This window comes from Peromyscus leucopus, chromosome 2 (assembly GCF_004664715.2).
Source record: "Peromyscus leucopus breed LL Stock chromosome 2, UCI_PerLeu_2.1, whole genome shotgun sequence".
Lineage (NCBI taxonomy): Eukaryota > Metazoa > Chordata > Mammalia > Rodentia > Cricetidae > Peromyscus > Peromyscus leucopus.
This window is the reverse complement of record NC_051064.1, coordinates 57,668,466-57,683,270: the sequence shown is the minus strand read 5'-3', so window position 1 is coordinate 57,683,270 and position 14,805 is coordinate 57,668,466. Positions and strand designations below refer to the sequence as shown.

Here is a 14,805-nt window from a genome sequence, read left to right as displayed (position 1 = left end):
TGCTTGGGCTGTCTTTTGAGCTTTCTTTGGGGGCCAAGCCTGGAAAGGCTTCCCTGCCCAATCTCCTGTGTGCTGTTGACCATCTCTGACCCTCTTCATTCCTCAGGACTCCGTTTGAATTGCTTTGCCGTGTTGTCGGGTGCAAGGGCCTCTTCCTTCCCTCACCTCCACCCCAGGCAGAAGCCACTGTGCCCCACCAAATCCCTTTGCCCCTCCCTCACGGCAAACCATTCCACTACAGTGGTCCGTCTTTACTCTCAGTCTTTGCGGTCCTTGGATGTGGGAACTGTCACCTATCCCTTTCTGGGCTGCAGCACCTGGCATGGCGGTGTGGGGTTAGTTCTTGAATTTGGAAGCCTGAGGCAGGAGGATCATGAGTTTGAGGGCAGCCTAAGCTGATAGTGAAGCCCTGTCTCAAACACAATCGAAAGCTGGAGAAGAGATTGTCAGTAGACCCGAGGTGGTCTTATCAACTGCTCCGTCATGGTCTCTGGCAGTTCTCCCAGATGGAACCGTGCTTAGTAACTAATTCCGCCCAGCTGATTCACTTACTGGAATGCTGCAGCTTGGGCACAGTTGAGGTGTCACTAAGAGAATGTGTGTTCCGAGCTCACGAGCAGGGTTAGGACAGTGACCTGTGGGGCGTCCCCACACCTGGGCTGCCTGGCTTCTGAAGTTCTGATCCTGGCCTGGACCAGTCCATTCCCTGCTTTGGGCTCGGCAGGCCTGGGTCCTGGGGAGGTTAGAGTACTCCGTCACAGTGAAGCGCCGCAGACCTGGGGTCAGAGGACGAAAGGCCATTGCTGTTTCTGACTATCCAGCACTTACTTCCTGTAGCGGCCTTGCAGGCACTGTGTCATTGCTAGGCTGAAGGCTAGACACACAGAGATTGGGCTCGCTTGGTGAGTGCCCTCCAGTCCTGTCTCAGCTTGCTTGAGCGGCTGTCTGGATACTGTATTCATTTTTTTTCTAGTGGCTGTAACAGAACCTGACAAAAGCACCTTCAAGAGAGAAGGTTATGATGTAACTATGAGGCACAGTTCAAAGTTACGTTCCATCACTGCAGAGAAGTCCTGGCATTAGGACCCGGCAGCTCATCACATCGCATCTGCACTTAGGAAGTGGGGAGGTGAATGCCATGCTCAGCTCCCTTCCCCTTTTCTCCTTTGCATTCAGCCCCCGAACTCCAGCCCATGGCATGGTGCCACCCACATTTAAAGTGGGTCTTCCCACCTCAGTTAACCTCTAATCTAGAAACTGGTTCACGGGCACGCCCATGTGTGTTTCCATGGTGATTCTAAACCCATCAAGTCGACAGTCAAGATGAACCGCCTCAGACGCCATCTTGAGGATCCTGAGGCTTGAACTACCATGGCAAGAAGGGATATCACAGTCTTTAGTAGTATGTGGAGGAAAGAGAGGGTGAGAGACAAGAGTCACCCCCGCGTGCCACACCCCTGCAGCCCATTTCATTGCTAAGCTCAGGCTTTGGGGTCTGGATGCTTTAGGATTGAACTCCCGTTCCTGGACTTCAGTTTGTTCCTGTGTGTGTGTGTGTGTGTGTGTGTGTGTGTGTGTGTGTGTGTCTTTTGGGGGGGGTGTTTTTTTGTTTTGTTTTGTTTTTGTTTTTTTGAGACAGGGTTTCTCTGTAGTTTTGGTGCCTGTCCTGGATCTCCCTCTGTAGACCAGGCTGGCCTCGAACTCACAGAGATCCTGCAGAGTGCTGGGATTAAAGGAATGCACTACCGCCACCCAGCTGTTCTTTTCTTAAATAGACATGGGTAAGTCAGAGTGTGGGTTCAGCTCCTCAGAACGCTATAGCCTAACGCGAGTTCAGAATTTCTTTTGTTCTTTTGCACTGAAGAATCCAGATGACGTAAGTAAGCCCAGGCTGGTGAAGGTGGGCAGCTCTGCTACCCTCGGCATGAACTTCGGCTTTGGGGGCTGGGAACTGTTCTCTTCCACTCACTTCCCAACCAGAAAGGGAACAGGACCCAAAGAGCACGTTTCCAGTGGTCTCAGGGGGGACCACATCTGCTGCTCATCCATGTTAAGGCAGAACTTGCTGGGATGTCTTTTGTGTTTGTTTTGTTTGTTTGTTTGTTTGTTTGTTGACCAGATAGCCTGTGCTCAGCTACCATTCTTGTTGGACCAAGAAAGCAGAAAGGAGTGTTGGGATAAGATGCCCAGGGGAGTTGCTGGGCACCGCAGAGTTTGGAGGGCTAGTATGTGCCTACCAGTACTTCCCAGCACTCACGGCTGCTCCCTTCCCATGCAGGAGCTGGTGGTAATCCTTCACAAGGCCCTGGAGGCTGCCCAGCAAGAGAAGCGCGCATCCAGTGCGTACCTGGCAGCCGCTGAAGACAAGGATCGGCTGGAGCTGGTCCGGCACAAGGTGCGCCAGATCGCGGAGCTGAACCAGCGGGTGGGGAACCTAGAGCAGGACCGAGAGCGCCTGGTGCACGAGGCCGGCCTGCTGGAGCAGCAGGTGCAGGCTCTTCAGCAGCATGTGCAGCTGCTCATGGATAAGAACCAGGCCAAGCAGCAGGTCATCTGCAAGCTCTCCCAGAAGCTCACCGAAGACCTCGAACAGCCAGACCAGCCTGCCAGTGCCGCCAATGGTGACTTCCTGAGCCAGCAGGAGAAAATGGAGCACCTGAAGGTAGGTACCCCCCTCTGCCCAGCCGGCTCTCCTGGCCTCTGGGTGCCATGAGTAGCTTTCTAGTTGGGGAAGAAGTCCCCCCTCATTCGGGAGCATCCAAACCAGAACTAGGTAGCAAGAGGGAAATTTCTCTTCCTTCCTTCCTTCACATTATGAAGCCCCAATGCCATTTGATCTTTCATGCTGTGCAGGGCCTCTGAAAAGTGACCGGGTTCCCAGCTTATCAATTTAGAGGCGAAAGAGCCCGAGAAGAGCCCAGTCTGGGGCCTGGGTTACACAGCCTCCTTCAATGCCATCCTGCTGCCCGGGATCTCCAAGGTGCTGAGGCTGCCCTCAGTGCGGTCTCACATGGAGAACAACCGACCAGTGCTGGCTGTGGCTGACCCCAGGCAAGGGCAGTGATCACCACTGAGGGCTCTCCACACGCCAGGACTGTCTCCAGTGTTTGCTGTATCAGCTCATTGTGGCCTGTGCCAGCCCTGCCAGGCAGTGGCTGGCAGGTCCCACTTTTGCAGCTTTGGGTGCTGAGGCTAGGAGTAGAAATGCTTGCCCCTGAGGCTAGGAGCGGAGATGCCTGCCTGTGAGGCTAGGAGCAGAGATGCCTGCCTGTGATGCCAGGAGCAGAGATGCCTGCCTGTGAGGCCAGGAGCGGAGATGCCTGCCTGTGAGGCCAGGAGCAGAGATGCCTGCCTGTGAGGCCAGGAGCGGAGATGCCTGCCTGTGAGGCCAGGAGTGGAGATGCCTGCCTGTGAGGCCAGGAGCAGAGATGCCTGCCTGTGAGGCCAGGAGCGGAGATGCCTGCCTGTGAGGCCAGGAGCAGAGGTGCTTGCCCGTCAGCTGGCACAGGGGTGGGAACGAGACTAGGCTGGAGCTTGTGTCTGATGGCTGGTCTGCCTGCCCCACACCTCCCAGCCTCTCTGTACCCCCTTCTATACCTCACCCTGCTTCTCTTCCCTGTTTTCATCTCTCTCGTCAAGCCACCCCAACTCACAGGGACCCACCGTGACGTTTAGGGATACCATTTGAGGTGTGATACCTGCTGCCGGGCCACAGGCTGCTCTGCAGGCTGTGACGGGCTGCCCGAGCACCAGCATTCCTGTTCTTGACCCTCCCTGTCCCTAGGGACAGCACACAGACCCAGGGCCAGTCTGGTCCCAACACCGCTTCTCATGGCCTCCCATCATGTTCTTGCACGACTTGAACCCAAGCACGGCTGGGTGGTGGGAGGGAGAGAGACAAGCACTGGTGAGCGAAGCGTGGCCACTGCCCACCCTGTGGAATGAGCTAGCCCTGGTGTTGAGACCCTGCTCTATGCCTTGCTAGCCGAGTGCCTTTGGACAAGTTCTCTCTCTCTCTCTCTCTCTCTCTCTCTCTCTCTCTCTCTCTGGGAAGTGGCCTAAGTAGTCCTGAGGCTGAGGAGTCCTGACAATGATGGGAGGGGACTTGAGATCCATGCTCCCTTCCAAGCCGGCCAGAACAGCAGATGCAGGACCGCCGTTAGCCTGCAGCCAGCGACTCTTTAGGAGTACAGCAGAATGAAGGAGAGCAGCTGAGGCCGCTGGACAGCCGCTGGCCGTGCACGCGGTGGTGGGAACACTTCTTGTTGCCCTGTGTGCCGGGGGCCTCCTTACCTCCTTCCTCGTCGGGTATCCACTCTTCCAGACCCAGGGCTGAGACATAGACCAGCCGGATGGTTCTGGAGTGCAAGAGCCGCTTGTTATCCTGCCTTCCCCAGGAGCCAGAGTGTGTGTCCCGTCCCGTTCCCCCCCCCCCACATCTGTGGGAACATCATTTATCATTTATCAGTGAGGTGTGAGGAGACTGGCCGCCGTGGGGTTTTATGCTCCTAGATCATGCTCCTGAGCCCATCCTGGGGCCTGCTGCCTGGACTAGGTGTGTCTTAGTTCGTAGCTCTTGGAAGGCCCATCAATGGCCCTCCTCATCGTATGTGAGCAGAGAGTGCTCACGTTTCCTGCTTGCCCGAGACAGGTGCCCAGCCTTAGGGAAAGGCCCTCTTATCCTGTCATTTCAAGAAGAGTGTCACCGATCTCTTGAATTTCAGAGCTGGGGTGGGGGAGTATTTGCTAGTACTAGGCTCTCAATTCCAGTACTAGGACGGGAGTGGAGGCAGGAGGGTTAAGAATTCAGGGCCATCCTCAGCAGAGAGTTTGAGGCCAGCCTGGATTACATAAAGTCCTGTCTGGGGCTGAGGGATTCGGAGATGGGAAGACTGAGGAACCTAACTGTGCAGAAGCACTTCGGGCAGGTACAGTAGCCGGGGTGTCGGGGGTGGGGGTCCTGGTCATGCAGCATGGGCAGCAGGGTCATGGTAGACTCAGGTCCCCCTACAGGAGCATTGCCCGGGATGTCTGATCCTGCACGGGCTGCAGCAGGCTCTCCTCCTAGGCCCCTCCTGCCTGTGTTCCTCTTGCTTTGCTTGTGACTGTGTGTGTGGCTTTTTTCTCCTCCGAGGTCTCTTTTTCCTCCCTGCAGTTCTGAGCCAAGGCGCGCACCCAAGGTAGGGAGGGCACCAGTCTGATTGGAGGCCGTCCAGCGGCCATTCCTGCCCACCGTGCTCACACCCACCTCCCTCTCTGGAAACTGCTTGGCTTCCCTTTGACCCGGAAACGGGCACCCTATGTGACAAATCCATATTCTCAAGGTCTGAGGGGTGCCTGTGCTCAGCCTGGGTGAGGAAGGGGTATGAGCAAGGAGCAGGAGTGGGCGTGTCCTGGGCACTCAGTGGCGTTTGCTGAGCGCCTGCCGTGGGCTGGACACTCCCAGGTTGGGATCCTTGCTCTTCTAACCCAGCTGCGTCATTGAAGGGTTGCTTCACCTTCTAGGTCCTTGTTTCCTCATCTGTAAAATGGGAATAATGCTGCTTTAACGCTCATCACCCACAGATGGCCCACAGGGGAACTGCGGGGCTGACAGACACTTTATTCTCTCACCTGGATGCTTGTGGCTTTCCCAGGTGCTGGGGAAGAATCCCATGATCAGCTGCAGCAAGGCTCCCCACAGACTGAGGGAGCAGGTGGGCTGTGGCAGCCATCTTGTCTACCTCACACACAGTGACTAATGGAAGCACTTCCCGAGCCTATAGCCCAGGACTTCTCTCCAACAGGAAAGGGAAGGTGTCGTTTCTCAGGGGATGTGAGTGTGCTTGAAATGGCTTCTGGAATATTCTTCTCAATAGAGTAAAGATTGTGAGCCATGTCTGTAGCTCTGAATGGAACCTTCCGCTGGCTTGTCCGGCTTCTCATCTGTCCAGGCAGCAAGCTATCACTCCCCATGCTGGACTGTGAGGGGCAATCTCAAGGCTCATAGCTGTTCATCACTGTAGCTTCATACGCCCAGGGCTCACGTTTAAAAACATCAAAAGAACAAGGAGTAATCAGCTACAGGAAATTTCCAAATAGAATAGCCATCAGTCAGTAAATAATAATAATAATAATAATAATAATAATATTATAATAATAATAACTGTTGGAACTCAGCATGGTGGCACATACCTATGTGTCCTAGCTATTCTAGAGGCTGAAGCAGGAGGCTGATGAGTTAGAGAGCAGCCTGGGATACATAAGGGGATCTTCTCAAGAAAAACAAGGGGGGACCAGGTGTGGTGGTATATGGATATTGCCAAGACCTGCATAGCTTGGGACTGACCTGACAGGGAAAACAAGGGAATGAAGAAATGACAGATACAAACGGAAAAGCGAGATGGGACAGGCCAGTGTGCTCTGACGCACCAGTAGCCAGGAAACTCAGCCCTGAATGAGGAGGCAGGTTTACTGTATACAGCCTCACCGGGGAAGGCCTTGTCACCCCCATGGGTCTAGACATCGGTGTCCTTGCCATGGCCATGCTCATGTCAACAATACACAGTCAGGACTTCAACCACTCTGCACAGCCTGTAGTCTTAGCACTTGGGAGACAGAGGCAGGAGGTCTGGAGTTCAAAGCCATCTTTAGCAATGTTGAAACCAGCCTGGGATATATGAGACCTTGTTCAAACAAACAAAACCAGAAAGGAAATCAGAAAAAAAAGAAGAGTGTGGGAGTGTGTGGCCCCATGGCAGAGCCCATCCTCAGATGCCACACAGGCTGGGGTCGAATCCTAGTGTCAAAAGTGAGCAAACAAATAAGACCCTTGAGCACAACACAGCCATGTTTACAAGTGATACTTGACGAAAAGCAGTCCACACACAGCTGCAAATACCTGGCATGCGTACTGACTTAAAACAACCACAGCAGTTATAGGGGTGGTGCCTTATCCTAGAGTGTGAGAGGTGGAGGCAGGAAGTAGAGGAATTCAAGGTCAACCGCAGCTACTTAGGGAGTTGGAACCAGCCTGGGCTACCTAAGACCCTGTCTGAACTAAACAAAACAACCTGAATGTGGAGACACAGCCCTGAGTGCCTTGCTGGGTCTGTCACTGACTTGATGTTGCCTGTTAGCCATGTACTGCCCCAGGTGCTGAGGGGAGACTCATGTCTGCCTTTCACAGACGAGAAAACAGTGGGTCCGAATGGTTCCGAGACTGACTAGGGCTCTCCCTTCATTGTGCTGGAGAAGTCTCTCAGACCCCCTTTCTCTGTAGTTTGGAGAATTTGCCAAGGAAGGAAGCTTCGGCGGCTGCTTTGAGGATGACTTCTCCAGAGCAGAAGGTTTGTGGTACCGCTGCTGATCCGCCTTGCCTTTTTCCAGGATGATATGGAAGCATACCGGACCCAGAACCGCTTCCTCAACTCCGAGATCCACCAGGTCACCAAGATCTGGAGGAAGGTGGCAGAGAAGGAGAAGGCCCTGCTGACCAAGGTACCAGGGGCCGATGGCCACATCCGAGGTCTGGCCCCTCCCTGTCCCCTGCCTTCCCCGCTCCACTTCCCTGATCCCCTCCAGCCCCTCACTACCATGGCTGCTTTGCGGAAGGTAGACTTGGCAGTTTGGAGTCTGTACCAGAAATCCCTGCAGTGCTGGGGTCCAGACAGGGGAAGCTCTCCATGAGAAGAAGGAGGTGGGCAGGAGAAACAGGAGGGCGGAAGGCCAAGGTAGGGGTGGATTGAAGCGTCCATAGACACATGCAAGCAGTGCCCGGGCAGGACGGCCATGTTTGCAGTCACAGCAAACTCCTCAAGGCAAAATTCCGCCATACCCATCTCACAGAGACAAAAAGCAAGGCCCAGAGAGCCCACCCGACTCACCCAAAGCCATCTGACTTATGCACTGAAATGGGGTAGGGGTGGGAATGCAGGGGCACACCCTAGGCCGAGGAAGAGGGTACCCAAAAGCCCAAGGAAGGAAAGTACAAAATACAGGCAGCAGAGGGTGCCAGGGCAGTATCCTGTTGGCCGCCACCTGCAGGGAGCCGTCTCTGTGCCCAGTGCCTGGCAGGGCTTTAGACCGGGCTCACTGCTCCGTGCCAGAATCCTGAGGAGACCCTGTGTCAGCCCCGGTCTACAGAGGGTGAAGTACGGGGTGAACCGGCACGTTAGCTGACTTGTCACAGGCAACACGGCTTGTCTGACCCAGGACGAGATTCCACGCCTTACATGAGCCCTGCTGTGCCTGCCCTCGCTTCTCCTCCCTTCTGATTTTGAACGCAGCTCCCTCCTTGATCCTGGTTTCTGTCCCTTGCAGTAAGCCTTTCTCTGTCTGCAGCTCCAGGAGGGGGCGGGCAGGGAGAGCAGAGCTGGGAGGGTTTGAAGCTATTCGGGGCTTTGGCAGCCTGCGCGGCCCAGAAGCCTGACCAGCTGCTCTTCTCCCGCAGTGTGCCTACCTCCAAGCCAGGAACTGCCAGGTAGAAAGCAAGTACCTGGCCGGGCTGCGGAGGCTGCAGGAGGCAGCGGGGGCCGAGGCTGGCGACCTTCCTGAGCTGCTGCGGCAGCTGGTCCAGGAGGCGCTGCAGTGGGAAGCAGGAGAGGCCGCGGACAGCGTGGAGCTGAGCCCCATCAGGTGAACCGGGTGGGCAGCCGGGGAGGGGCCGTGGGCATGATGATCACCGTGGCTGCTGCCGCTGCCGGCCACCTATGCCAGCACTACGTAGCTGTGGACTCCCCAGGCTCAGGCACATAGCGGGGAGCGAGGTGGTGCGGGCTCAGTAGAGGCACACAGATCACCCAGTCACCACACCCGTCACTACCCAAGCTGTCTCCTCCAGCCAAACCCCTGCTGAGCACAGGAAAAGGGGGAAGCTGTGTCGATGGGCTCTGGAGATCCCGGGCAGGAGTCTGCCTATTTTACTGCATGCCTATAAGCAAAGTACCTTACCTCTCTGCACCCCATATTCAGCCCCCATGTCATTCGGACACAGGGCCCTGCCTCCCAGGCTCCCTGGGGATGGGGATGACCGAGACGGCACACACGGGGCACACAGTGAATTGCGGTCAGTAAGTGCATGTCTCCTGGGCTGCATATAGGCCCTTCTAGTTTGCCAAAGGGATCTTCCTCATCTTCGGGAAGCAGAGCCGTTCTCCAAAAGGTACAGATACACTGAGGCTGGGCCCTGGCGTGATCTCAATGCAGCCAGGGTGGAAAGCCCATGTAGGGACAGCCGGGCTGATGTGGCCCTTTTGCCAGCAGTGAGTATGATGATTATGGCTTCCTGACGGTGCCGGACTATGAGGTGGAAGACCTGAAACTGCTAGCCAAGATCCAGGCCTTGGAGGTGCGTTCCCACCACCTGCTGGCCCTCGAGGCTGTGGAGCGGCCCCTCCGGGAGCGCTGGGCTGCCCTGACTGACCTGGTGCCCTCCGCCGAGCTCAAGCAGCTGCTACGGGGAGGCGTGCCCCGCGAGCACCGTCCCCGCGTCTGGAGGTGGCTGGTCCACCGCCGTGTCCAGCACCTGCGCTCTCCAGGCTGCTACCAGGAGCTCCTGGCCCGGGGCCGGGCATGCGAGCACCCCGCCGCCCGCCAGATCGAGCTGGACCTCAACCGGACCTTCCCCACCAACAAGCATTTCACCTGCCCCACCTCCAGCTTCCCCGACAGGCTCCGCAGAGTGCTCCTGGCCTTCTCCTGGCAGAACCCCGCCATCGGCTACTGCCAAGGCCTGAACAGGTAAGAGGCCCGCGACACGGCCTTCTCTTCCCAGCACTGTCTCGCAGCTCAGAGCCCAGGGGCCTCTCCTTCTCCCCCCGACGGGCAGAGAGAGGGCCCAGTTCATGGCTGAGCCCGGCTGGGGTTCAGGTCCTCGGCCCCAGCCCCGGTTTACATGTGGGGCAGGCGTTAGTAAACGGCCAAGAAAGAAAGTGGACTGGAGGGGCAGAGGTCACAGCTTGCCTGCCTTCCTTCTTCCTGTGCGTCTCCTCCCCTTTGGGACCGCTCCCTACCTCTCTGCAGCCACACAGGCTCGGCTTCTCCCTCTCATCCTCCTCTCAATGGGGCGGTCTCTGCCACTCATTCTTTGGACCTGTTGGCTCCATCAAGGCTGCCTACGTTGAGACCTCAGCCCTGGAGCCTCCCTACCTCACCCCTCCCGTCCCACCCTTAATCCCTCATAGCCAGGCTTGAAATTCTAAAAGTGGGGTGTGAGTGGTCCAGCCTGGATTACTACTGCCTGCGCGGCTCCAGTCAACAGCAGAGGGAGAGGGATCAGAGAGGGATCGGGTTGAGGAGGGGACCACTCAGTTAGTAGAAGTGGCTGTCCCCTCCAGCACTGGGGACTCTCATGAGGACCCTGGTTATTGCCATCGAAATTGTATAGTCTCATACATTTCCCACAGCAAGTTTGACTCAATTTAGTTCCGGCGCACATAGCCTTGTGCTAGATTTACATAAGCTGTCTACTCTCCCTTCAGAACAGGTGATGTGTGACATTTATTTAGCACAGAATCAGGCTCGGCATGTCCTCACTCGGATTTCAGTGGGTCCCAGGGGCAGAGATTTTCTGTATTCCTATCTCTGGTCTAACTGTGAGTGAAATGGAGCATGTGTATGTAATCTCTGGGATCTGTGAGTTAAACTCCCAGCAACCACGCAGCTCAGTCCCCAGCCCTCAGCAAGACTGTCAGGCTGGATGGCTGCTCTGCCGGGGACGGACGATGACCGTAGACAGCCCTGCCCACTCAGTCCTAGCCCAGCAAGACTGTGACACATGAAGTTTCTTTAGGAATAGCCGTGAAGGGACGGCCAGAAGGTGAGGAGTCTGGCCGCCCTGCTTGACGAGCTGAGCCCCGGGATGGGACGCACCTGGCAGAGGGGGCGTATCAGCTCCCACAAGTTGTCTGCCCTCTGGCCTCCACCCATCCAGCACATGCCCAGCACACATGCATATACACACCCAAATAAATTAATTTGAAAAAGAAGGTTGAGAGGGCCTAGAGAGATGGTGTCCAGTTAGTGTGTCTCTTGTGATAAACCACCATGACCAAATGCAGCTTGACGTGAGAAGGTTATTTCAGTTTACCGCTTGTGGTCATTATCAGGGAAGTTGGCAGGAACTCAGGCAGGAACTGATGAGAGACCATGGAGAAACACCAGTCACTGGCTTGGTCCCATGGCTTGCTCTGCCTGCTTTCTTAGAGCACTCGGGACTACCTGCCAGGGGGGTGGGGGGGGTGCGGGGGGGGGGGACCCACAGTAGACTAGGCCCTCCCACACCAAACACTAATAATTAAGAAAACGTCCCACAGGCTTGCCTGTAGGCCAGTGTTACGGAGGTATTTTCTCATTTGGAATTCCCTTTCCCAAATGACTAGCCTGTGTCAAGTTGATAAAACACTTGCTGCTCCTCCAGAGGAATAGGATTTGGTTCCCAACACCCACATGGTGGTTCACAACCACCGGTAACTCCAGCTCCAGGGGATCTGACGCCCTCTTCTGGCCTTCATGGACACAGGCACATAAATGTGCTGAGCATAAACCCATATAAGTACACACACAGATGTACATAAAAATAGTAATTCTTTTTTATCTAAACAAGTAAAATAGTAAATGCTAATGAATTCTTGACTAAAAAAATAAAAGGAGGAGGAGTTAAGAAAATAGGTCTGGTATCAGAGGCCTATAATCTTATTTACTCCAGAGGCTGGAGCAGGAAAGTCACAAGTTCAAGGCCTGTCTGAACTATTGTGAGTTCAAGGACAACCTGCATGATTTAGTGAGTACTTTGTCTGGGGGAGTGGGGGGGGGGGGGCGGTGCCTGAGGATATAGCTCAATGATAGAATGGTTGCCCAACATGTGCAAGACCCTGAATTCAATCCCCAGCACCCTCGAAAAATGGAGGGGGAGGGGGGAAGGCCATGAGGGACCCGAAGCTCTGGAATTAGGCGAGTGGTAGGTTGTATCTGTGACCCTGCAGGTGGGAATGAGCACCGAGTTCCAGCTGAGACCTGAGATGTTGAGGAAGCTGTCCAGAATTTCACTATGCATGCAGCTCTGCAGCCCCTGCCCTAGATTGGCCCCATGCTCAGTCCTTCATACAACCCACCCTCTTAAGTGGGAACTGGGCCAGAGAGGATGCTGGGTCACCCCAAAGCCTTCCTGATCCGTGTGTCCTTTTTGGAGACCAGGGGGACTTAGCCACCCTGGGGCTCTGGACTTCGGAAGTTGGCCAGTGGTTGAGGGACAAGGAAAGTACTCATAGTAGGAGGGCCTTAAAGTCGGCTACAGGGACAGAATGCCCTGTGTAAAAGAAAGCAACATGAATACAGGAGGCCACAGGGACAAGTGGAATAAAAGGACAGGTGGCTTTCAGTGTACCTCTCTGTGCTGCCTTTATTTAAATTGATACACAAGCACACATGATTGCTATTCACACAAATATTTATGCTGTTGCTTTAAATAGAAAGCTATGTATAATAGCGCCTGCCTGGATCTCAAGAGAGGTGTGTTTTGCAGCTGCAAGCCCCTTATGGCTGTCTGTCACCATCTAGCGGTCAATCTTAGAACTGCATGCATTGTGTCCGAATAAACAGTCTTGTTCCTGAGGTAACAGATAATGTGAAGATGCCTAACGCCAACTTAGAACAAGCGCTTGAAATCCACTTCCCCATGAAAATAACTGGAGTGTGTTAAATGTAGTTCTCCTTCGCCATCTGCACACGCCTTTGCAGGCCTGCTCTGTTGGTAGCCCCCGAGCAGTGGCGAGCCCTGGTGGACTAGCCTCCGATAACTGGCCTTATGTGTGTGAAAGTCTAAACCAATACTGACAGCAGTTCCTGAGCTGAGGACATTCTTGGGCTTTGGGGGAGCAGGTGTAGACAGACAGGGTAGACAGACAGCAGCAGGCTGGACTGCGGGGTCCTGGATTCTGTCCCCTCTGCCAATAGGCTCTTAAGCGATGGCCGCTTTTGCCTTCTGAGTTCCAGTTGCCCCATCTGTGAGGTCAGGAGTTTGCCTTGATCAGAGGTGACCCACGGGAAGAAGCCGCCTAGAGACCCGTTTGAAGGAATTGCTGGGATAGTATCCAGGCTCCATAATCTGATCAATTACATATGTCTGCCCTGGGCATGATAGAGTGGGAGTTGATACACAGGTGTTTTCTGTTCTTGAGCCCAGTGAGCCCTGCAGGTGCCCTCCTCCAGCTCGGGGAGGGCAGAGCCTCCTTTGTCCCAAGAGACCCGCGGCTGTTTTTCTCTTTTGCACTCAGCTCAGACTCAGGAGGGTTTGTATAAACGTGTAAGCCGGAGCAGGGAACAGTTCCTTTCCAATGGCTGGGAAAGGAGGACCCCACACACGCAGACACACACACCTTTGTGAGAATCAGCCCTGGTTCTGAAAGTCATGAACCTCCAAAGAAAATGGAGGTCATGAATCCAATCCGTGAGGAACCCCAAGAAGCATAATTACCCGGCTCTGAAAGGGCTCTGCGATGCAGGCTGTGGTGTCCCACACCTGTGACCCCAGCATCCGAAGACTGAGGCCGAAGGATTTCAAGTTCTAGGCCAACCTGGCTATATATCAAGACTGTCTCAAAAAAAGAGTTTTAATAAAAATCAAAGCTTCTTAAAGTCCACTGAGAACCCATGACCTCCAGTGAAGGCCCCCTTCTCCCTACAGGTGCCCTGAGGAGGGCTGCACCCTCATGGGTGATGTACAGAAGGGCCCCATGGTCCCAAGGACCCCCTGCATCAGTCTCCTCCCAGGGGCTCATGCTGCAGACTGTCCTCTGGGCCTCCAAGAGTGGCTGGAATGAGCAGTGGTCCTGGGATGTGGGACCTTGTTTACACCGGTCCATGGAAGACGTGCTGGGGATTGTGTTCTGGGCTTGGCCCCGGATGGATGTGGCCCCTCGGGGAAGGTGGGCGAGCAGAGTGTTCTCTGGGAAGATGTCCCCACTCGGCTCTCGGCTTGTGTCTGTCCTGCCCCGATCTCAACGGGACCTCCTAACTGGGTGGAGGTGCTCAGGAGGGAAGGGCTTTGAGTGCACAGGGGTACGCCTGTGAGTGGGGCATGAGGTCTGTTCTCACCTGGGACCGTGCAGCTTGGCATGCCATGCACTGGGTTGGACACCAGAGGTGTTGACAGCCCAAAAGGGCTGACCGTTGGTCCTCACCCAGTCCTGATGACTCTAGGAGGCCAAGACTCAGAGAGGTTGAGTAGTTTACCCAAGGGCACCCAGGAAACAATTCAATATAATTTGCACCCAGGCAACCCAGGCTCGGAGCCTCTGTTCTGAACTGGTGTCCTCGTCGCTCTGGAAGTCACCCTGGGCATCCTCCCCCAGCAGCGCCTCTCCCCAGGTGCCATGACTACCAGCCTGGTCGCGGAGCAGTACTAGGGTCAGCGAGGGCTCAGCCCCAGGATCCAGAACGCTGCCTCTGCCCTGCATTGCCACAACTGCTGTGGGTCACTCCAGGCCTCTCCCTCCTCTGCAGGCTGGCGGCCATCGCCCTGTTGGTCCTAGAGGATGAGGAGAGTGCTTTCTGGTGCCTGGTAGCCATTGTGGAGACCATACTGCCAGCTGAGTACTACAGCAAGACACTGACGGCCTCTCAGGTGAGCTGACTGCATCTCCGGGGGAGGCAATCCCTAGAGGAGTTCCTTCCTTCAGGGCAGCAGATCCTGGGCCTCCACCTCTCCTACACAGGGGCCTGTAACCCCTCTCCGACGGCTGGAGGTTCCCAGTGAGCTGAGGGCCTGGAAGAGTGTGAGGTCCTGCCCACTGGAGGTGTGTTAGTCCACTGGTGACGTCATACCAC

At 55.3% G+C, this 14,805-nt stretch overlaps 1 protein-coding gene across 3 annotated transcripts in view; it reads left to right on the top strand.

The window, feature by feature from the left end:
- Positions 1–14,805, top strand: part of Tbc1d2 (TBC1 domain family member 2) — a 48,610-nt gene that overhangs the window by 28,425 nt on the left and 5,380 nt on the right. For 2 of the 3 annotated variants that reach the window (XM_028882780.2, XM_028882782.2), the window contains exons 6-10: positions 2,279–2,662; positions 7,369–7,479; positions 8,432–8,616; positions 9,241–9,720; positions 14,482–14,602. In XM_028882780.2, coding sequence (XP_028738613.1) covers positions 2,279–2,662; positions 7,369–7,479; positions 8,432–8,616; positions 9,241–9,720; positions 14,482–14,602 — 1,281 coding nt within the window. The remainder of the gene's footprint in view (positions 1–2,278; positions 2,663–7,368; positions 7,480–8,431; positions 8,617–9,240; positions 9,721–14,481; positions 14,603–14,805) is intronic. The other variant, XM_028882781.2, reaches the window with a different exon arrangement.